Raw genomic sequence first — 22131 nt, 5'->3', positions numbered from 1 at the left:
CGTGGAAACAGAGAGGGACTCGGAAGGCCCAACAACCAAATGCGTTCCAATCATTTTAATGCCGATTTTTTTTCTACGTGAATACCAACTCATATGCCCATCGCATCCAACACCAAACAATGTTCAGATCACGAAGTCAAAACAGCTTATGAGCATGTTGGCCTAAGAGTGTTCTTAGACAATCCAGTTCTATGTCCTAACCGAATTTAATAAAAAAACACATGTTGACTGAAGTTTTGTTCTATAAAATACTTGAAAAATGACATGCCGTCCTCAGATTTTGCAGGGTTTTTTCAATCAAAGAGGCATTAACTAAAGTGACAAGCCAAATTTTTGTTTCGGTTATGCACCGATCCATCTTTCATGTATTAGAGTGCGGCTAAGGTTTTTTCTTTCTTCGCAAAATTTGTAGCAGCAGAATGTGGTTTAGCCTCCCACCCTTCTTGGACTAGAGGGCATATAGGTTTTTTCATGGTTACAATGCGATTTAGCCTCCCATCCATTTCGTAGTACTCCAACTTCGTACGTATGCAAAAAAAACTAACGGTTCTTGCTTTTGACCAGTTAACTTGAGCATGTAACAATCATGTTGATTAATTACCCATCCCTGCACGTGCGTGAAAAGAGAGCGCAAGCAAGCAATCACGGCAACAAGTCGATTGAGTGCGCGATAAGCCCTTCCAATCGAACGCGCACCGCAATTAAAGGTAACAAAGAATAAGGGGATGACTGACGCGTCCATGCTAAAACCCAATTGTAAACTAGCGCGGGAACGCCCATATTTGTTTCTTAACCGTTTTCCAAACCCTAACCAAGTAAAGGAGGGAGCAAATGTTCGCGCGTTTCTTTCGGCCAAACCCTAACCCAATAAAGGAGGGACGGAGGGAGCAAATGTTCCTGCGTTTCTTTCTTAACCGCTCACCAAACCCTAACCCAGTAAAAAAAGAAAAGAAGGGAGCAAATGTTTCCGCGTTTCTTTCTTAACCACTCACCAACCCGAACCCAGTAAAAGAAAGGAAGGGATGGAGCAAACGTTCTCGTGTTTCTTTCTTGACCGCTCACCAAGCCCTAACCAATAAAAAAAAGAAAGGATGAAGCAAATGTTCCTCGTTTATTTCTTAACCGCTCTCCAAACCTTAACCCAACCCCACGAAAGAGGAAGGGAGTATTCTCTCTGTCTCATAACATGAGGCACGCACGCATCTCTAGATCCTCAATTTAAATAATTAAATATGTATTTTTCTTAACAAAAAATATACCATTTGATTCGTTATCAAAATAACTTTCTAATGATAATTTTTATTATTTAATTTATATTTATTTAGCTAAATTGACGATCTAGGGATGCGTGCGTGTCTCGTATTATGAGACGGAACGACTACATGTATGCACCTTCTTCATGTGTGTGTGGAGCAGAGTAGCCCGAGCTGACTTCATTTCGACCACGACGGCACTGCTGAGAAGGTTGCATATGCCTTTTTGACCAGGGGACGTGTGACTGACGCGTGGGGCTCCCCGACCAACAGTCGCTAGCAAAACTAAACCAACCGTCGGACGGACGGACGGATGATGGAAGCGACGAGCTCGAGGTAGGATCAGAGCCGTCCACTTGCCGCTCGCGAAAGCAATCCACAGGCTTGGTACAGCAGGCCGCAGAGGCATTTGGGCTCCGATGTGAGACTGACAGCCGCCACCCACGCTTTGACCCCTTCTCCATCCTCCGCTCTTCTTCTTCTATACATAGAGGCAGAGAAAGAGCCAGTTCAGCCATTACTGCCCCAGCTCACCACCCCAGGCCCCAGCCCTCCTCTGTTTAAATACCCCCCCTCTCCTCCTCCTCCTCCCCCGAGCAGCAACCGACCGCCGGGGAACGAGACGGACGCCCTCGACTCGCCTAGCCGGTAATGACCATTCTCCGTTGCCTCCCAAACCCCTTCGAGATAAGAGTTTTTTTTGGGGGGTTTTCTTCTGTATGCAATCATATGCGATGGATTCCGGGAGGTTTTGCTTTGCAGATTTCTTCATCGCCTCCCAAAATCCCACCGGGATAGATAGAGGCTAAAAGCTTTTGCGGGTTTCTTCTACCTAGGTTTCTGGGGTTTCCTTTTTTGCTGGCTGCCTTTTCCCCACTTCATATGCAATCATCTTCATCTTCTGCTGCTTAAACCTACCCGTTTCCATGCTTGGATTCTGGGAGGTTTGCTAGCTCTGCAGATTTCTGTCCGAGGGTTTTGTTTTCTCGGGCTTTTCCATCTGTTTTTATGTCGGACGCGGTTTATTTCGAGTTTCTTCGTTTCCCATTTTTCCTATGTTTTTCTTTTGGGGTTAACAGTATTCTTGCAAAAATGGTTTTGCTAGGATTTTTTTGGATTCAATGTCAAGTGTTTGGCTGTTTCAAAAGATAATTTTATTTTTTTTACAGGAAATATTTATTTATTTGTTTATTTTGGCAGCAAAAAACATTTTATCTATCTATTTATTTATTTTGACAGCAAAGATCATTTATCTATTTATTTTTGTCAGGAAAGATCCTTTTATCTATTTATTTTGACAGGAAAGATCATCATCTTTTTGACAGGAGAGATCTTTTATATTATTTTTTTCTCCTCTCCGACGCATGCATCTCTCAATTTCTAGCCATTCTTTTCAAAATATTCAGTGTTTGTTTGTGTTTTCGTTTCAGAAAAAGATGTCCGTTTGTTTGTGAACAAGTGGGCGCCATGCCTCTCCGTGCTTGTGTGATATGATATCATCAACGCGTTTTATTTGCTTCACGTATCACGCAGGCAGCAGGGATTCTAATTTACGCATGTTGTTTGTAAATCTACCCACTCTTCATGTAAAACTAAGTTGCCACTCCTGTTTGACTGGCCCATTCATGACGTTTTATTCTGTCTATTTGCGAAGTAATCATGCTTTCTGTACTAATCATTGTTCGCATTTGCAGACAACTCCGCTTGTTCTCTCGTGATGGGCTCTGATGATGGAGGGGCTGAGGAGTTGCCACCACCACCTCCTCTGCCTCCAAATGTGGTGCCCATCAAAGCTGATGATGTCGTCAAGGAATCGCCACCGGACCAGCCAATGAAGCCCAAGAGGTCCCTGGTGGCCAGGCCTGGTTTAGGAAGGATCGGGCAGCCCATCCAGCTCCTCTCTAATCACTTTAAAGTCTCCGTGAAGAGTTCACAGGACTTCTTCCATCACTACGATGTAAGTATGCCGTCCTGATTATTTACCACCTACTATTTCAAAAGACAGAGGATGTGTGACTTTGGTTCACACACACATATATATTATATCACACACACACACACACACACACACACACACACACACACATATGTCCATCTTGATTTGATACTTGTGTTATGGTTTGTTGAGTAGGTTAGTTTGAAGTATGAGGATGATACACCAGTTGATAGGCTGAAAGGGATAGGCAGAAAGGTGATTGATAAACTACAGCATACATACCTCTCCGAACTTGCAAACAAGGACTTCGCTTATGATGGTGAAAAGAGCCTTTTTACTATCGGCGCTCTTCCTCAAGTCACCAATGAATTCATCGTGATCTTGGAGGATCTTGGAACTGGAAAGTTAGTAATCTGCTTCTGTGCTATCTGTCTAATAATATCACAGCTCTTGGTATTTCGTATTAACTCTTACTTGGTCGTAGGACTGCTGCCAATGGGAGCCCTGGAGGTAATGGCAGTCCTGGAGGGAGTGACAAGAAGAGAGTCAGGAGGCCGTACCAGACAAAGACTTTCAAAGTGGAGCTGCGCTTTGCAGCAAAAATACCCATGGGTGCAATTGCTGATGCCATCAGAGGTCAAGAATCAGAGAACTCCCTGGAGGCTATCCGAGTTCTTGATATCATACTGAGGCAGCATGCTGCAAAACAGTATGTGTCTTTCTGAATGTCTTCCTCGTAGAATTCCAAAGCATTCCTCTGTGCTTAGGCTTCTACTATATGCCTTTCATGTCATGACTAGTTAATTTTTCTGACTCTCCACAGGGGCTGCCTTTTAGTCCGCCAGTCATTTTTCCACAACAATCCTCGTAATTTTGTTGACCTGGGCGGTGGTGTGTTGGGGTGCCGAGGATTTCACTCAAGTTTCCGTGGTACACAGAGTGGACTCTCCCTGAACATTGGTATGCCTCTCATCATTTACTATCGTTGTCTAACTGCTTCGTTCATTTTGCAATGGCTACACCCTACTATATATGTCATGTCAAACTTGTATTAACTTGCAGATGTTTCCACTACAATGATTGTTCAACCTGGTCCTGTTATTGATTTCCTTAAAGCTAACCAGAAAGTTGATCAGCCTGCCAGAATTGACTGGTCAAAAGTAAGTCACCGCCATGTTGTTGATGGTATTTCTTGAAAAGTAATCCAGCCATATTTATTTTGATAACTATAATTTGGATGTTTGCCTAACAGGCCAAGCGTGCTCTTAAGAACTTGAGGATAAAAACAATTCCCGCAAATACAGAATTCAAAATTGTTGGTTTGAGTGACAGAAATTGCAATGAACAGACGTGAGAGTTCCTTCTGACTGTTTTATTCATTTTTACCTGTGTTATTGTTTGTTGCTAGCATGTTCTACAGTTTATTTTTCTGTACACTCTACTGCTGTTTATGTATTTGCTTTCTAATTGCCATGTTTAACTAGGTTTGAATGGAGGCAGAGGAATGGTAGTGGAGGTATCGATACTGTTGAAATAACAGTCTATGAGTACTTCGTTAAGATTAGAGGCATAGAACTGCAGTATGGTAGTCTTCCCTGTATCAATGTAGGGAGGCCAAAGCGTCCAACGTATTTTCCTGCGGAGGTGTGTTTTTATTGTGCTATTCTACATCGTTAATTCTCTTCCCCTTCTGAAATTTCATCCATTATCTCAATTCCTGGCCCGACCTTTTATGTATGACCAGCTTTGCATGCTTCTTCCACTGGAAAGATACACCAAAGCTCTGTCTACTCTGCAAAGGTCCTCGCTTGTTGAGAAATCCAGACAGAAGCCTCAGGAAAGAATGTCAACCCTTGATGAGGTGAGTTATCATCTCGATTTTAGCTTGCTACAACCATATCGAACTTGCTATTTTTATGACCAATACTAACTGACAGTTCATGTTACCCTAAATGCAAGGCACTTAAACGTAGCAACTATGAATCTGACCCCATGCTGAGGGCATGTGGCATTTCAATTGCGCGGAATTTTACTCAAATTGAAGGGAGGGTCCTGCAAGCGCCCAGGGTTAGTGAGAATTCTCCAAACTTAAGTTGACATGCTTGTGCTCGATGTTCTTCCAAATGTATGTAAGACATCTATATCTATCATGTAGCTGAGAGTTGGCAACAATGAAGATATCTTAACACATAAGGGACGTTGGAGTTTGAAACACAAGGTCAGCATGTTTTCTCTCTATCATGCCTGTATTACTTGTTGATCACCAAGGAACCTTTTGGATAATTTTCTGATTCCTCTTTTTTTTTTCCTGTACAGAAGCTGTATCAGACCTGCTCTGTCGAGAGGTGGGCGGTTGTTAATTTCTCTGCGCGATGTGATGTTCGGGGTCTTGTCCGAGACCTCAAAAGGAATGGAATTGCGAAGGGACTTGTACGTTTTATTGTCTACAACATCATTACTTCACTCTTTTTTTCTTCTGTTGCTGAACTCCCATGTGGTTGCAGAAAATACAGGACCCTTTTGATCATGTATTTGAAGAGAGCCCGTCGATGAGACGAGCGCCTGCGGCACAAAGAGTGGATGCTATGCTTGCTCAGTTAGAAAAGAAACTACCTGATAAACCCAATTTCCTTCTGTGCCTTCTCCCTGATAGGAAAAACTGCGAAGTTTATGGTTGGCTCATGTCTTTGTCTGTCACTGTTTGTTACCCAAGCATGATTACCTGTTGCAGATTCAAATATATATTCTTTCCTTCAACCAGGCCCTTGGAAGAAGAAGTGTCTTGCTGATCTTGGTATTGTTACACAATGTCTAGCTCCTCCAGCAAGAGTAAATGATCAGTACATAGATAATGTGCTGTTGAAGATAAATGCTAAGGTTTTTGACATGGCCCTGTTTTCTTTTTACTGTATTTATTCACTACCGTATGCTTATTGGTATGCTCTTTCACCTGTTGTTTCCCAGCTTGGTGGGCTGAACTCATTGCTGAGAATTGAAGTAGAACGCACAATACCTCTTGTGTCAAAGGTGCCTACTATCATCTTGGGCATCGACGTGTCACATGGTCCACCTGGGCAATCTGATAGACCTTCCATTGCCGCGGTAAGAGTGATGCCGTTTTGTGCTTTGCATAGTAGCTTGCATGCCATCTGAATGATTGTAACTTTGTTAATTGATTGTGTGTGTTCTGCGCTCGGGCGTGTTCATGTTAATATTATAACTATGGTTTTGGCTTTTGTTTAGGTGGTTAGCTCTCGAGAGTGGCCTTACATCTCTAAATATAGAGCAACAGTGAACACTCAGTCACCCAAACTAGAGATGGTGTCCTCCTTGTTTAAACCACAGGGGCCTGAAGATGATGATGGCCTCATTCGGTAAGAGATAAAATTTTATCCAATCTTGTTTTCACTTGATTGTCAAATGATATATCTACATGTCCTTGATGTATGTTATGCTTTCTTGCGTGCCTTCGGCCTTCCTAATGGGATGATTATCATTGCACTTGGGACTTCCAGGGTATCACTTATTGACTTCTACAACACTAGTGGGAAGCGCAAACCAGATCACGTTATTATTTTCAGGTTTGAAGTTCTGAAATTACTGCTTGTAAATACCATTGAATTTCTGTAGTGTCTTTTTTTTTTTTACTGAAAATGGATAGTTGGTGATGTCTTAATTAACAAGTCATAACTCGTGCTGATTTCAGGGATGGAGTTAGTGAAAGCCAATTTACTCAGGTCATAAACATCGAGCTTGAAAAGATCATTGAGGTAGCACGTTAATTTGATTTTCAATATGCTTATTACAGATCTAAGACCTGTACCGATGTATGAGTAGTTATCCCCCTTTGTTCACTGTTATTTCATCTCCCTTTAAAATGCAGGCATGCAAGTTCCTCGATGAGAAGTGGTCGCCTAAGTTCACAGTCATTGTTGCTCAGAAGAACCATCATACCAAATTTTTCCAGACTGGATCCCCGGATAATGTTCCTCCCGGTACACTTCATTTTAGCCCATGTACAAAGTTCTTTGAATTTGTGATCTTCTGTGAAATGCTGGTAAAAAAAAAGTGTTGATGTCATTCTGTAGGCACTGTGGTGGACAAACAAGTGTGTCATCCCAAGAATTTCGACTTCTACATGTGTGCACATGCTGGCATGATCGTAAGCAATCTGTGCTTTGTGCTCTGTTTTTTTTGTTACCAATACTAAGATGGTTTGCAATTGCTTTCAAGTTGCTGGGCATCTATCTACGTGGAACTAATTGTTGGGTGTTTGTTGTCTGTACCAGGGAACATCAAGGCCAACACATTATCATGTTCTGCACGATGAGATCGGCTTCACAGCTGACGAACTTGAGGAATTTGTGCATTCACTCTCCTATGTGTACGTAGTACTACATTTTAAATCTGTTAAGTTGCTGCCAAGCCATTTCTGAAAATTGTTGCCATGGGCCTTTTTCAGGTACCAGAGGAGCACAACGGCGGTATCAGTCGGTACGTGACTCTGTTTGACAGCATTTTCACGGTTTTGTGTTGGCTACTAATAATAGTAAGCTGGGCCTGCTATTGCCTATAATGTGTTTTGTTTTGGTATGCAGTTGCTCCAATTTGCTATGCGCATCTGGCGGCTGCCCAGGTCGGCACATTCCTGAAGTTTGAAGACATGTCGGACGCTTCGTCAAGCCAGGGAAGAGGCCATACATCTGCGGGCAGCGCTGCGGTGCAGCCGCTGCCTGGGCTCCATGAGAGAGTGAGGAACACCATGTTCTTCTGCTGATTCGCCGTTGGATATTTGCTGAACTGTGCTGGGTCTGTCTTGTTTTGGTTGCACCTTGAAACTAGTCAGTGGTTGTTGGAACGGTACCTTTTGTGTCTGAAGTGTTGAACCCTTGAATCGTTTAATTTATCAGACTTGTTGGTTTTACATCCATCATGTTGGTATTCCTGAGCATGCATGCGTGTGGTGGATGTGAATGTGATGGTTGGTGATTCTGTGTGAATGTGAAGAAGAAGAAGCTCCTGTGTTGGGCTAAGTAAAATTTTGCAGGTGAAGGCTGTCTCATTCAGTACAAAAACTGGACTGTATTGGATTGGAATGGAGTTTCCAGCTTTCATTACGTACAAGAGCAAACCAAGAAGAATCATATACAAAATGGAGCAATCTAGCAAGGTTTCAGCGCTGACAAAACAGGGCATGGGCATCAAATCAATCAATCAAATCAAAGAGAAGCAGTGGAAGGCAAAATCAAGTCCAAAACACGATCGACAGGAGCAGATGATACTAACTAGTGTAGGAGTGTATCATCAATTGTTTCTTGTTGAGCAGCAGCAGGCGGTGGTCGTCTTCTTCCTCGTGGTCGTCAAGCATGATCCAGTCCCTGGCGGTCCGGAAGCACGCGAGGGAGAATCTCTGGTAGAGCAGCTCGTACCTGTAGAGGTTGAGGGAGGCGAGGCGGAGGTAGGCATCCATGTCCCACCTGACGTACAAGGGCGGGAGGGTGAGAGCGGCGACGACGGCGGGGTAGCGGAAGGCGGGGGAGCCGGCGAGGAAGGAGAGGAGGGAGAGGGCGAGGAAGGCGCGGGCGAGGAGGCGGTTGGAAGAGGGGGAGCCGCCGGCGATGTGGTTGAAGGCGTCGGCGGCGTCGGCGAGGGCTGAGCGGAGGAGGGAGGCGAGGCGGTCGGCGGCTGGCTGCAGGTCCGGGACCGGCGGCGGCGGCCTGCCGAGGAGGCGCGCGGCCTTGGCCCAGAGGAAGAGCAGCGCGAGGAGGAGGAGGAGCGCGTTGGATGCGAGGGAGAGCAGGCTGTAGGAAGAAGAAGCGGAGGCGAGGAGCCATGAGCAGAGGGTCGCCGCCAGCAGGCACGAGCTCACCGGGGCCTTGCCTCCCCGCCATAGCACCACGTCCAGAGCTGCATCGGGATTCAAATTTATCCATTACTTACTAGTAGGAGGACTGACGCGGTGGATGGATCAATGAATCGATTAACAGACAGAGACAGAGACAGGAGGAAGACGATGGAGATGAATTGAGGAAGAGATTACTCACCGAATTCAGCGACATCCATGGATGTGAAGCGATGAATCAGGAAGGAAACTCGTAGTGATGATTCTCTTGCGATAAAAGCTTTGTGTTTGCGAGTGATTGAATTTGAAGGATGGATCATGGGAGCGACTACTTTCCCTTGCCCATCCCTTCCCTTCCCTTGGCAAAGACAAGAGAAGCGAGGAATGAGCTGGGTTTGTCTGTGGGTGGGCCCATCATTTGTTCCAACTACCAGCAATCAACTGCTTTTAGTTGGGCTTCCGGGTCTTCTTTTTGGGCTGCATCTTATTTAGTTGGGCCTTTTGGGTCCTCTCCTTAACCAGCCCACTGAACACAACTAATCCAAGCCCAGCGTTGTTGCCATCTCCTTTTTTCAAGTTTCCCTCCAAAACCATCTTTTTTTTTTCCAAAGTCATTCTTCTAAGCATTCAACACCAAGGAAGGACGAGTCTGATCTCTTTTGGCACTCAATTGGGGTATGTACTGCAGGAAACATCTGGAAGTTGAGACGTGTCAAAAAAAAACATCTGGAAGTTGAGTAAAAGTGTAGAACTAGTGTACCAACTCACACAAAAGCTAGCCTAGCCTCTCTGTGGAAGCTGATGGCTTTGCACGTTCACGGATCTGGAACACCACGTCCATGTACCCACCCGGTAGTTGTGTGTGTGTGTCAAAGTTGCATACCAGTACTTGTAAGACCGGAGATTACATTTCGTGGCCAAAAGTTGGTTCATGCGCAACAGGAATTGAGCGAATAGAGAGGGGCCGCAGCGCAAAACGACCAGAGCCTTGGCTTACCACGGAAGGAAGCCTCTTCCTCTTCTCCCTCCGTACGGTTCCATCTCTCTCTCTCTCACACACACAGGAGAGAAGAGAGAAGAGAGAAGAGAGAAGAGAGAAGAGAGAAGAGGGAATCCAAAACCCCAGAAAAGCAAGCACGGGAGCCCTACGCTAGGGTTTCCTCCTGCTCCCCACGCCGCCGCCGCCGCCGCCATGATCGGAGGAGGCGGTGGTGCCGCCGAGGAGCACGACGAGGAGGATCAAGCCGCCGCCACCACCCGCACCCCGCCTTCGTCTCCCTCGCCACCCACGATCGTGCCCGCTTCTTCGCCTCACGGCCTCGGGAGGAGGCTGCTCGGCTCCCTCATCCGCGGCATCGGCCCCTCCTCCTCGCCCCCGCCTTCGCCTGTCCCCAAGGTCGGCCTCAGCTTGCTGCTCCATCTCAAGCCCAACCCCAACACCAAAAGCCCTCCTCCTCCTCGCCACCATACACCCTCCTCCTCCTCCGACCACCACCCAACTCAGCCGGCTGCGGCCCCAGGCGAGTTGCTGGCTGCCCAAGGGCTGCTGCACTTGGCCCTGGACCCAAAACACAGCTGCAGCACACGCAAGCTCACCGATCAAGGCACAGCAGCCTGTCAACTGGGAGCAGCCGATGCTGTTGCCCTGCCGGAAGATCGGGACCAGCCCCTGGTGGATGAGCAGGAAAGCGTCGTCCACAGCCACAGGCAAGGTGGTCCAGCCAGGGACGCCAATACTGTGGTGGATCCATCTGGAACTGACACATCAGCAGCACCACAAGGTGAGGAGACCCCTGTACAGGAACAGGACAAGCTGGCGCCACATCAACAGCAACAGGATACGTGTACCTGGGATGGAAATGCTGCGGAATACAAGGAGGAGGTAGTGGAGCAAGGTGTCACTGATGCGCACACTGCAATCAAGGATGATGTCGCTCAAGATTGTCAAGAGAAGGTGCTGCAGCAGTGCTCCGGTGAACAGTTGAGAGCCACCAGGGGTGATCAGGAGCTGGTGGTGGTGGAGCAAGACGCCACCGACCAATCAGATGAAACCACACATGACATTTCTGTTGAGAATCAAGAGGAGGTGGAGTGGTGCACCGCTCACGATGATGCTGTGGAAGACCAGGAGGCGGTGGGGCAAGATGCCATGGACAAAAGATGCGAACGCACAGATGGTATTGCTGCCAAGGATCAAGAGGAGGCATTGGAGCAATGGGCCACTTATGAACTGCAAACAACTGAGAATGAAGATGCTAAGGATGATGAACAGGATGTGGTGGAGCAAGGTGTTGTCCATGGAGGGGTTGCAACCATGGATAGTGTTGCTGTCAGAGATCACGAGGTGGTGCTGCAAACTGTCACTGATGAAATGTGCACTGCCATGGATGACACTGCTGTCGAGAATCAAGAGAAGGTAGGGGAGCAATGCACCGCTTTTGAATTGGGAATCACCGAAAATGATGATGTTGTGGATGAACTATCAAGAGCAACCGACGGTGAGAACCTTGTAGTACAAGAAAAGGACAAGTTGGTGGCCATCGGCAAACAAGATATCTTCTCAGATGGAAATGGTCCGGGATACCTTGAGGAGGTATTGGTTGTCATTGACCGACAAAGCACACTCAAGGATGTTCAAGAGAAGGTGCTGCAGCAATGCACCACCAGTGATCAGTTGGGAGCTACCAGGGATGATCAGGAGGGTCTGAAGCAAACAGATGAAACCACATATGACATTGCTGTTCAGAATCAAGAGAGGGTGGAGTGGCACACTGCTCAGGATGATACTGTGGAAGATCAGGAGGTGGTGGAGCAAGATGCCATCGACCAAAGGGGCGAAAGCATAGATGCCATTGCCGTCAAGGATCAAGAGAAGGCTGTGGAGCAATGTCCCACTTATGAATTTGGAACAACTGAGAATGATGATGCTAAGGATTACCAGAAGGTGGTGGAGCAAAGTGTCATCGACAAAGGGGGTGCAACCATGGATGATACTGCTATCAACCATCAAGAGGAGGCAGTAGAGAAATGTGTCACTTATGAGGGAACAACCAGGAATGATGATGTTAACACTGAACAGGAGGTGGTTGAGCAAGGTATCATCGACGAAGAGGGTCCAACCATGGATGATATTGCTGTCAAGGATCACGAGGTGGTGGTGCAAAGTGTCATTGGAATGCGTGCTAGCATAGATAACAGTGTTGTCGAAAATCAAGGGAAGGAATTGGAGCAATGCACCACCTATCACTTGGGAACAACCGAAATTGATGATGTTGTGGAAAGTCAGGAGGTGGCGGATCAAGGTGTTGTCAACGAAGGGGGTTCAACCATGGAAGATAATGCTCTCAAAGATCACGAGGTGGTGGAGCAAAGTATCATTGACGGAATGCGTGCTGCCACGGATGACATTGCTGTTGAAGATCAAGAAAAAGTGTTGGAGCAATGTGCAGTTGACGAATCAAGAGCACCTATGGATGAGTATACTGTTGGAGAAAAGGAGAAGGTGGTGGAGCAAGGTGTCACCAACAAACAGGGTGCAATGAACATGGATGTTGCTGTGAAAGATCAGGAGAAGGTGATGAAGCAAGGAGTCATAGGCAATCATGGTACAGTGCCCATCGATGATATCGCGGTGACAGATGGGGAGAAGGCAGTGGGACAATTTGTGAGTGGTGCAATTATAACAAGCAAGGATGAGGAGGAACATAACACGGCGAGGAACCAAGGTGTCATCGACGGAAATGGCAGAACCAAGGATGATATTGATGTGGAGGAACATGTCATCACTGATAAATGCACTACAGCAAGTGATGGTATTGCTCTGGAAGATCAGAAGAATGAGTCTGAGCTATGCATCAGTGATGAACATATCGCAAGCAAGGATGTGGTTGCTGTTTACATTCAGGGGGACGTGTTGGAGCAAAGGATCGGCGATGAACAAGGAGCAACGAAGTTTACTGTTGAAAAGCAAAATGATGTACAGGAACGTGTCTGTCATGAATGGGGTGCGACCGAGGATGATCTTGTTATGAATGCGGCAGCTTCTGAAGGTATTAGTGGAATTTCATCTTCTCAATCGGTTTCTGTCACGGTAAATGGAAGTGATGGGGGTATATGGAAGGAGAAGGTTAAGCTCTGTGTTAATTATCCACAAAGGCCTGGGAAACTGAACTGTCCTTCTTACATGTCAAAAGGGAGCTGCTCAAACGGGTTATCATGCCACTTCAATCATCCATCGGTAAAAACTGGCATCACTTCGCGGTCATTCCATATCTTATTCTTTATGTTTCGGCGACAAAACTTTGTTGGTTTTCTTAAATTGCATGGCAATTATTTCTGTCCATCTCCATGACATCTTTCTTTCAGGTGGGTAGAAATGCTATAACCTATATTTCAATACATTAAGCACACATCTGCAGCCCCTGTATACTTGCTCTACATATACATGTTCTTTAATGGTACCTTTTTTTGGTCTAAAAATGTAGTCTGTCACACCCTTTGTGGTCCCAAAACAAGAGATGATGATGTAGCGATTTTAATGTTGCATCTGCAGATGAATGTACTGTACATTGAAAGCCTGATTATACCTCATTTGCTAGTTTGTTCATGACCTATCTAGTAATTTATTTTCTCTTTTATTGTAATGTGTTGTCGTCTCTACAGCTTAAAGCCAAGCCAGATGTTTCCTGGTTTCCCTCTGAACAAGATAACCATGGAGTTGCAGAAATTTTGGAACTGAACCGTGTCGGCCTCCCAATTCGAGAAGTATGGTTTACTGCCTTTTCATCTAGTGAAGTTGGTACTTATGATTTATATTAGAAAACGACGAGACTGAATTTTTGCCGCATGCACTTGTCAGGGAGCAAGAAATTGTGTCTATTATATGCGGAATGGTGCTTGCAGATATGGCAAAAGATGCCATTTTAATCATCCAGAGCACGTCATTGATGCTCACTTCTCTTCGCCAACAGGGTGGGAGGATGCTTCGCCGGCTTCACGGCACATGAAATATTCTAACCATGCAACCTTAGATGACACATCATACTCAAAGAAGTCTTTTGAGGGGGCAACCTTGGATGACACAGCACACTTGAAGAAATCTCCTGAGGGTGCAACCTCAGATGACACAACACACTTGAAGAAATCTCCTGAGGATGCAACCTCAGATGACACATCATACTCAAAGAGGTCTTTTGACCACGCAACCTTGGATGACAAATTATCTAGCTCAGAGGTCCTGCCAGCAAACATACTAAGAATGCTTTTACCTCCCCAAAAAGTACCTCCTAGTACAGAAAGAAAGGTGATGAAGGTGAAAAAGGTACATGTTCTATCTTTTCTATATTAGGTGATGTTCAAATCTGTATTTATACATATCTCTTGGAAGTTACTACTGAATTGTGACGCCATACTGTGTACTTTCCTAGATCATGACTGTGAACTATGCCTTTTTGACAAATTTCTTATTTTATTTGCTTCATGTAGAGTTCAAATTGGTCATCTACTTCAGATGATTCCGATGGGTGCTGTTCAGCAGATAGTTCAGATGGACCTTTGTGCAAGCAGGAGCATGTGGACTACCCTGAGAGGCCTGGCAGATCAGATGGCCCTTTGTACAAGCAGGAGCATGTGGATTACTCCGAAAGGCCTCACAAGCGAGAATGTCCCTTCATTAAGAGATTTGGTGATTGTAAATTTGAATCATTGTGCAAATATCAGCACTCGAAAGACAGATACCCAAGTAGATACCATCGGAAAGATCCATCGCAGGGAGGAGAAGTGGTAGAATATCCCACGAGACCTGGTGAACCAGAATGCCCCTTCTATATGAAGAACAGGTATTGTAAATTTGGGGCACATTGTAATTTTGATCACCCAAAGGATTTAAATCCAACCACTTATAGCCCAACAAATGAAAAAAAATCAGTTGCCGGCAGTGATCATCATGCATCTACCAGAATCACACTAAAAGACCCTGCACCCCAACAACAGCAGTATCCTGAGAGGCCTGGTCAGCCAGACTGCCGGTATTACATGCAATTCGGGAAATGTAAATATCTATTTGCATGCATATTTCATCACCCAAAAGATAGACTTCCAAGTGGGTGGCATCCCTCGGATCCAGCTCAGTCTGATCAGTATGATACTTGGCAGCCCACAAATGCTAGCAGAATAGAGAACTTTTGCCAACAGGAGCAGATTGGAGCTGAAATACATGGCATGCCAGAATGCCCATTCTATATGAAAACTGGGAAATGCCAATTTGGGTCAGCATGTGAATTTCGTCATCTAAAAGATACACGATCAACTACAGAGGTATGTGTTTTTACTGTTGATGTTCAAGTAATACTGTTGGCACAGTCATAACTAGTTTTTCATTTCTTCCCTTCTGTCTGGCTGGTGCCTGATGCATTTTTAGGCACGAGATCAGAGTATAGCACTACTGATCAACTAAGTACTCTTTAATGGAAGGTAACTAAAAAAGGGGAAGAAAGCCGCGTTTTTTTTTTGGTCTTTCTAGTGGACGCAGAGCTTGCTTTGGCATTCAAGCATATAGAAACATGATTTGTTACTGAATGACTTATGTGTGTTTATATTTTTGTTCTATTCCCAGTGACTGTTACCATTGCCCTGCTTGTATTTGAATGAGACACTTCTGTTGTGCAACAGACCACCACCTTGCACAAATGGGCTCTATTTTGAACTTCCCTTCCTGTTGTACAACTGGACTGCGTAGCCTGACATATTCGTTACAAAAATGTTTACTGAGAAGAAGTTACTGTACTATCTATAGACTAGAGTTTTAGGAAATGCTAAATATCAATTAGATGCAGGTCACTTTTTGTTTGACCTTTAGTCTGCAACATCATCATGGTCCGGTTGAATTTCCTTCATTGGTCAGAACTATTTTGTGTTACTGTATTGAAATAAAATGCATGCTCAATTTTCCTTCATTTTTTCGGTTTTTTTTTAACCTGTAGTGCTCATGAGTCTTATGTTTTTTCAGGTAGAGGAACATGCAATGTATCCTGAAAGGCCTGGTGAACCTGAATGTTCCCACTATATGAAGCATGGCTATTGTAACTTTCAGATGAACTGCAAATTCCATCATCCAGGAGATCGGCTTTGTAAGAAACCGGTATGCAATAGACATCAAGTTTAGACGCTTAATTTTGATGCATTGTACTGTCTCTAGATGCTATCCGTAATGTTGCGGATGAATGACAGGTCGACTCGACATACCACTGAACTCATTCACATCTACCACGAGAGCAGAACAACGATACATTGTTTCCCATTCGGATGCTATCAACAGGTACCTCGTCTATTCCTTCCAATCTCTTGGACGGTGATCTTTCTGGTACGGTTTGCTATTACTTTGTAAATTACATTAACCCTTGATGTGTTTATTTTACAGCATCGTTTTGCTTCCAGGTGTTAGAGCTGACTCGAGCCGGTATGACTGAGTGACAAGTGAAGAGAGGAGGACCTGATGAAAATAAATGAGTGACAACTGAAGAGAGGAGGACCTGATGAACAGAAATCTTTGGCTCTAGTGTTTTTTTTTTGGATCATGGAACACCAGTCACGATTGTTCTTATGTTAAAGAACTCATTGGTTAGCTGCTACAGCAGTTAGTTGTCTGGTTGCGGCAATCACTTCAAACTGATACATTAGCATGATTTGCTGTTGTTGCTCTCTGTCTACTTGTTAGCATGCATCTAGTTGTTAGCATACATGTTATATGATTATCAACAAATATCTGCTAGTTTAAGATCGATCTTCCAGCATGAATATCGTGCGTGCAGTTCCAGCATGACCCTCTTTTAGGCCGTTTACTTAGTCCACTCATCCATTCATTCTCAATTAATCGAATTACTGCATGTACAATCCTTTACCGTCCGACGTTTGTATGAAGGTGTATCTACGGCTGGAGCACGTCAGACTGCAGCAAATCTACGACTGGCAACTTATATTTGTTCCAAGCTACTAGGATTTTGGACAATCTTGTTATTACTTATGAGAAGCAAAGAAAACAAACTCGGCATCCTTGCTAGGTTACATGCGATGGCTTATGTTGGGGCAGATGGACGAAGGAAGAGCCGGAGGAGGGAGGACGTGATTAGAACCACGCACAACACAAGAACACACACGGTTTATCCAGGTTCGGAGCCCTCTTGGTGAGGTAAAACTCCTACTCCTGCTTTCTAGTATTATCCGAGAAGGGGAAATCTTAGATGACTAAGTGAAGGACCTCTGTCTCAGGAGGGGTGGTGCTCTTATTTATAGGCTGCCGATGTCACACTGACATATGGACCAAAAGCAAACCCTAACTTCTACGGGGCCTGCCGGGTACACCCCATGGTTCCCTTCGGGTTGCACGGCAGGGGACAAAACAGCTTTACTTTTCGTAGCGCCAGGCGGCGCGCATTGTAACCACGCGCCGGCCTTCGTCATCGGTCCTTCTTCGGCGCGTCACTATGCAGTCGCCTGGCACCGCGACGTGAGCAACGACTGCTTTCCCGTGATAAAGGGGACGCTGCTTTACTTCGCACCATGTGCTCAGGATAAGACCGTTGAGGCATCTCGGCATTGGCTGAGATCAGACTGCTTGTGCTTATCCTGCAATCACATAAGACAAGATAGATATGCTGGCATACCCTTGATATGCCGACCTGTTAACAATTCGGATTAAGGATGCCGGCGTATTTGCCTGTGCCGGCTTTACCCTCGTTATCTCGGCTAATATGTGTCGTCATGACCCTACCCGGGGTCATCCTCCCGACGCTCCAGGTTGTTAGTCTCCAACCCAAAAATGCAAGATCCCATTTCTTTTGAATTTGGATGATGCACCTGCTGGGTTACAATTCTCTGGCTTGTTAGACCATCCGCATACCGATGTTTGTCTTACCTTGTACTACTACACAAATGCAAGCTCACCGTTTCATATCTAAGACCAAAACATTGCCTCAAATTTACTGAAAAAAAGAAGTTAGACCATCCTTAGAATGGAGCTCCTCAACAAAAAGGTCTCCATGAACAACTCCTCTTCATCAAATGGCATCATGGGTGGTGGTGGATAATACCAACATGGTTCGGTCACAGGCCATCTGTTCTTGAGCAATTTGTTTTTTAAAAAGAATAATAACAAGTCATCGAATAATAAAGTTTATGTGAAACAATGCATATAAATAGCATTAACATGTGTAAAAAAAAAGAGTACCTGTTTTCACCACCGATAACAGGCACAGTATCTTTTGCGCTACAAAATATTTTAAATACCGAGTCAGCTAAATCAACCAGATATGTGGCTTAACACAAGTCTGCCATCAGAAAATGTTTAGCCTTAATTACAAGGATAAGCCAATATAGATGCAACAGACGTACCAGATTAGACAAATATACTCGGATAGAAAATCCTTCAGAAGTGCCAGAATTAAATCACTCGGTAGGAACGGAGTACATTCTTCATGATAGAAGTTCATACCAACAAAATTCCCACGCATGTCAATAAGAGGGCCCCCGATTCCAGCCTACAAGCAAAAAGGTGACACCAGCAAAGGGTTGCGTACAAGAAGATATTTACAAAAACGTGCAGAGGTGGTACGATTCATCTATACCTTAGAGATTTTACAAGTGGAGAAGCTAAGTTCTTTGCAATCGAGTTGGCACTGTTTAACAGTGTTTTTATCAGTCAATACGCCCTCCATGGCCATTGATTTGCGCTCGTAGAAGAGACACCCTATAGCCACTAGATCTGTTCCACTGCTAGCAGGCATATGCTCCTCTAGTTTCACGCTACGAGGACCGCAGGACCCCATGATGTCAACAGGAGCAATATTGTAACATAAATTACAATATATCAATATCCCTTTCACTCGACGATTATTTGAAAGGCGCACTTCAATCAATGAAAAGGTTATGGTTAGCCAATTCTTCAATGAAAAAACAGAAGAATTAAATAGTGGTTATCCATAACAACCCTCAAGTTATGATTAATCTCGTGACATCATCACCAGAATTTCTAACCAAACTTGCTGAAGTCAGAATTCTTGATTGTTCATTGCTGCCTACAAATACTCCTGTGCAAACAAAAAAACCTCGTCTTTCCTACATGTAGCACCGTTTCAATTATTAATACTAATTGAAAAGGCATAGATAAGATAAGCCATGACCGTGTAACAGTACAGTCCCATTGAATGAAGCAAGTACAACACTTTCAGACACTGTTAAAGCAAGACTTGTACTTAGAATACTCGAGATATCTCCTCCAAATTCCTCTTCAAAAGAATAATTAAGATACATCCCCTCTGTTCAATCAAACACAATACATAAGTTTGAAAATGTTAGCATAAAGCTGTCAAAATGTGCAACATAAGGGGACACTGAGAAAAACGACAGCAATGACTCACCACATGCTTGATCTGGATCTGCTAAGGGATAACCATATGACTTTGCAGTTTTGTTTACATCATCAAATTCACCTTGTACTACAAGGTGAAGCATTGCCGGCCATATTTTAGTAAGAACAATATATTTAGTTCTTGTTTGGTCAGGTTTAAATGTGGCTGAAAGAGAAACCTTGACCCTGTATGAGTTTTGATGAATGGTGACAATATGGTTGAGGAACTAATGAGTTACACGGAGTGTTTCAGGTTTTAGTTCCTCAGAAGAGTTGGTTTAACCAGCATCGATGACTCCTAAAAATTGAAGTACAGGTACTGGCGTGAAATATGAATAACTCAGTGAAGAACGGTGAAAAACGTGAAGCATAGCATTCTTCATAGATCTTTCCGTAGCTTTTTCTTCACTTGAATATAGGAATGCCGTATTATTAAGGGGGGTTTGAAGTGTGGAGCTGGTTTAGGTGAAACCTTATTCTTCATGTTCAGCCTAGACGAAAACCATTTTCTGTGTGTGTTTTTCATCGGAGTGAAGAATGAAGCATTTCAGGCTTCACAGAAACTTCCGCGTGAAGTCACTCTGAGTTCAAATGTGTTTGAAAATCTGTCGCTTTCGTGCTTGACTACCTAATCTAACCGTTGTGAGACGAAGTTATAAAGTGTGAGCTGGAGACTCAAAGTTCACTTTATCCAACGGGTCACAACGGCTAGATCAGCCGTGGCCAAGGCTATATAAGACGACTCACCCCGAAGGAATTCGGTGGTGATCCCGAGTGAGTTGTTTTGAAGAACACTTGATAAAACCCTTACAGCTGAACTGAGCGTGAAGAATGGGATCCCCTCTGTAGCCGAGCACTTGAAGCTTGTTACTCTTGGTGATTGGCATCACCTAGACGGCTAGGAGTCAGTGTTGAAGAGCAATTGAAGATTGTGATTTGCCATCAACCAGTCTATGAAGGTCCGGAGATCACCTCAAGATCTACCACGAGTAACTGGGCGAGACTTTGGTCTTAGCTCAGGAAGATTGAGTGGACTTGTGTGTCCGCGAGTCTTGTGTGACTCAGCCCCCTCAACGAAGACGTAGGATTGTGCCAACAATCTAAACTTCGGAAACAAATCCCCGTGTCTTCAGTCTTGGTGATTTCGTTCCTCAACTTTTACTCTGTGAAGTATAACTGATTCATTGCGTTCTGTCTTCATTGCTACTGCTAAATCTGTTCATCTTTCTTCTTTCCGCTGCAACTCTAAAATTGGTGTAATCTAAATTGTTGAAGTACTCTGACCGTCTTCAGTCTTTAGTCTTCATTTTGAAGAAAGAATTAAAACGGGTCACATTCACCCCCCCTCTGTGACATACTCGATCTTTCACTTGGTATCAGAGCAAGGCTTTCTTGTTTTGGTTTAACCACCTGAGAAAGAAGTATGTCTAAGGAAGGAAAGTTACCTATTCTTAGCGGTACCAATTATGACTTTTGGAAAAATCGCATTAAGACTCACATCATATCTACTGACCCTTGTGCTTGGGAAGCAGTTACAAATGGCCTTGTTGTTCCTCAGGGACCCATCTTTGATATGACTCCATCTCTCTGAAGAATTATCAAGCAAATGCCAAAGCTTGTGATATCATTTTCTCAACTGTCAGTGATGGTGAGTTCAACAAGATTAGCAATCTTACTGACGCAAAGAAGATTTGGGATCTTCTCGCTGAAGTCCATGAAGGGACAACCACTGTCAAAGATTTTAGAGTTACTTGCCTTATCAGTCAGTTTGATCGTCTTATGCTTGAGCCCAATGAGACCGTTTCTTCACTCTACGATCGCATGAGCACCATCGTGAACGAGCTGAATACTCTCGATGATCACAATATCACTGACTTGATGCAAAACAGAAGGTTTTTTCGAGCTCTCCCCATAGAGTACACTACTGTCTATGAGCTGATCAAGCATAGATCAGATTTCAAGGAATTAACTCCCACCTGGGTTCTTGTAAGAATCGTGTCCTATGAACTTGACCAAGAAGAGAAGAGATTGATCCATGGTTCGGGATCCAGTTCGAAGAGGAACAATGCTGCACTCAAGGCCAAGAAATCGTCCAAGAAAATTGTCAACTCCAGTGAAGAATCTGAAGAATCGTCTTCGTCTGATGAAGAATCCAATGATGAGCTTGCTCTTTTTGTGAAGAGGTTCAATAAGAAGTTTGGAAGTAAGTTTGGAAACAAACTGAAGTATCAAGGTGAATCCAGCTCCTCCAAGTTTCAGAAATCAGCTCATCGAAAAAAGTCTGATATGGCCAAGAGAGCTTGCTTCAACTGTGGCAAGAAAGGCCACTTCATTGCTGAGTGCCCCGAGAAAGCGGATGAAGACAAGGAGAAGAAAGGATTCAAGAAGCACTCTCACAAGAAGAACCATGATCGTCACAAGAAGAAGGATTGGAAAAAGGACTCTGCTCACAAGAAGAAGGGCAAGTACTACTCTAGAGCACATGTTGGTGAATGGAACTCAGATTCTTCATCATCTGAAGAATCATCTGACTCTGAGTCTGAAGACGGTGTCGCCGGATTGGCCATAGCTATTACATGTGCCAGAGAGAACACCTCACTGTTTGACTCTGCAGATTCATCAGAAGATGCCTCCGGAGACGATCGTTCCTCACCATCATGCTTCATGGCAAAATCCTCTAAGGTATCATCTCCTAGTG

At 44.5% G+C, this 22131-nt stretch overlaps 3 protein-coding genes across 6 annotated transcripts; 2 read left to right on the top strand and 1 right to left on the bottom strand.

Annotated features, from left to right (window-relative positions):
- The first annotated feature begins 1742 nt into the window (after positions 1–1742).
- On the top strand, positions 1743–8113 carry LOC100835941 (protein argonaute 4B). Of its 2 annotated transcripts, none has more exons than XM_024460187.1 (23): positions 1743–1901; positions 2948–3210; positions 3385–3593; positions 3674–3898; positions 4013–4149; positions 4252–4349; positions 4442–4539; positions 4674–4833; positions 4934–5050; positions 5149–5256; positions 5345–5407; positions 5506–5619; positions 5694–5862; positions 5951–6066; positions 6154–6291; positions 6433–6563; positions 6705–6764; positions 6890–6959; positions 7073–7184; positions 7278–7351; positions 7479–7573; positions 7652–7683; positions 7788–8113. In XM_024460187.1, the coding sequence occupies exons 2-23, from the start codon at positions 2971–2973 to the stop codon at positions 7964–7966; spliced, it is 2745 nt and encodes a 914-aa protein (XP_024315955.1). In that variant the 5' UTR covers positions 1743–1901; positions 2948–2970; the 3' UTR covers positions 7967–8113. The 2 variants fall into 2 exon arrangements, with proteins under 2 accessions (XP_024315955.1, XP_003567769.1); XM_003567721.4 differs by having other exon boundaries at positions 6705–6770; positions 6896–6959.
- A 161-nt stretch (positions 8114–8274) lies between these two features.
- On the bottom strand, positions 8275–9444 carry LOC100843146 (reticulon-like protein B12). The gene is made up of 2 exons (XM_003565752.3): positions 9234–9444; positions 8275–9096 (listed from the first exon to the last, which is right to left on the bottom strand). The coding sequence occupies exons 1-2, from the start codon at positions 9349–9351 to the stop codon at positions 8471–8473; spliced, it is 744 nt and encodes a 247-aa protein (XP_003565800.2). The 5' UTR covers positions 9352–9444; the 3' UTR covers positions 8275–8470.
- Positions 9445–10042: 598 nt separating this feature from the next.
- LOC100842536 lies at positions 10043–16769 on the top strand. 3 transcript variants are annotated; one of them, XM_010232642.3, is made up of 7 exons: positions 10043–13268; positions 13694–13795; positions 13890–14351; positions 14516–15346; positions 16038–16169; positions 16259–16346; positions 16466–16769. In XM_010232642.3, the coding sequence occupies exons 1-6, from the start codon at positions 10224–10226 to the stop codon at positions 16277–16279; spliced, it is 4593 nt and encodes a 1530-aa protein (XP_010230944.2). In that variant the 5' UTR covers positions 10043–10223; the 3' UTR covers positions 16280–16346; positions 16466–16769. The 3 variants fall into 3 exon arrangements, with proteins under 3 accessions (XP_010230944.2, XP_014753624.1, XP_014753625.1); XM_014898138.2 differs by having other exon boundaries at positions 16449–16769; XM_014898139.2 differs by having other exon boundaries at positions 16259–16391.
- Positions 16770–22131: the final 5362 nt, after the last annotated feature.

Source organism: Brachypodium distachyon, chromosome 2 (genome assembly GCF_000005505.3).
Source record: "Brachypodium distachyon strain Bd21 chromosome 2, Brachypodium_distachyon_v3.0, whole genome shotgun sequence".
NCBI classification, from domain to species: domain Eukaryota; kingdom Viridiplantae; phylum Streptophyta; class Magnoliopsida; order Poales; family Poaceae; genus Brachypodium; species Brachypodium distachyon.
The sequence above is the reverse complement of the archived record's forward strand: the minus strand, read 5'-3'. Positions and strand labels throughout refer to the sequence as shown.

Excerpts from the sequence above, each read along its gene's own strand:
- LOC100835941 (XM_024460187.1), top strand. The coding sequence starts at position 2,971 with ATGGGCTCTGATGATGGAGGGGCTGAGGAGTTGCCACCACCACCTCCT. Across the intron at positions 4,834-4,933 it reads CAACGTATTTTCCTGCGGAG|CTTTGCATGCTTCTTCCACT; the intron begins GTGTGTTTTTAT and ends ATGTATGACCAG. Across the intron at positions 7,185-7,277 it reads CCCGGATAATGTTCCTCCCG|GCACTGTGGTGGACAAACAA; the intron begins GTACACTTCATT and ends GTCATTCTGTAG.
- LOC100842536 (XM_010232642.3), top strand. The coding sequence starts at position 10,224 with ATGATCGGAGGAGGCGGTGGTGCCGCCGAGGAGCACGACGAGGAGGAT. Across the intron at positions 13,796-13,889 it reads TCGGCCTCCCAATTCGAGAA|GGAGCAAGAAATTGTGTCTA; the intron begins GTATGGTTTACT and ends TGCACTTGTCAG. Across the intron at positions 16,170-16,258 it reads ATCGGCTTTGTAAGAAACCG|GTCGACTCGACATACCACTG; the intron begins GTATGCAATAGA and ends GATGAATGACAG.
- LOC100843146 (XM_003565752.3), bottom strand. The coding sequence starts at position 9,351 with ATGATCCATCCTTCAAATTCAATCACTCGCAAACACAAAGCTTTTATC. Across the intron at positions 9,097-9,233 it reads CATGGATGTCGCTGAATTCG|CTCTGGACGTGGTGCTATGG; the intron begins GTGAGTAATCTC and ends ATCCCGATGCAG.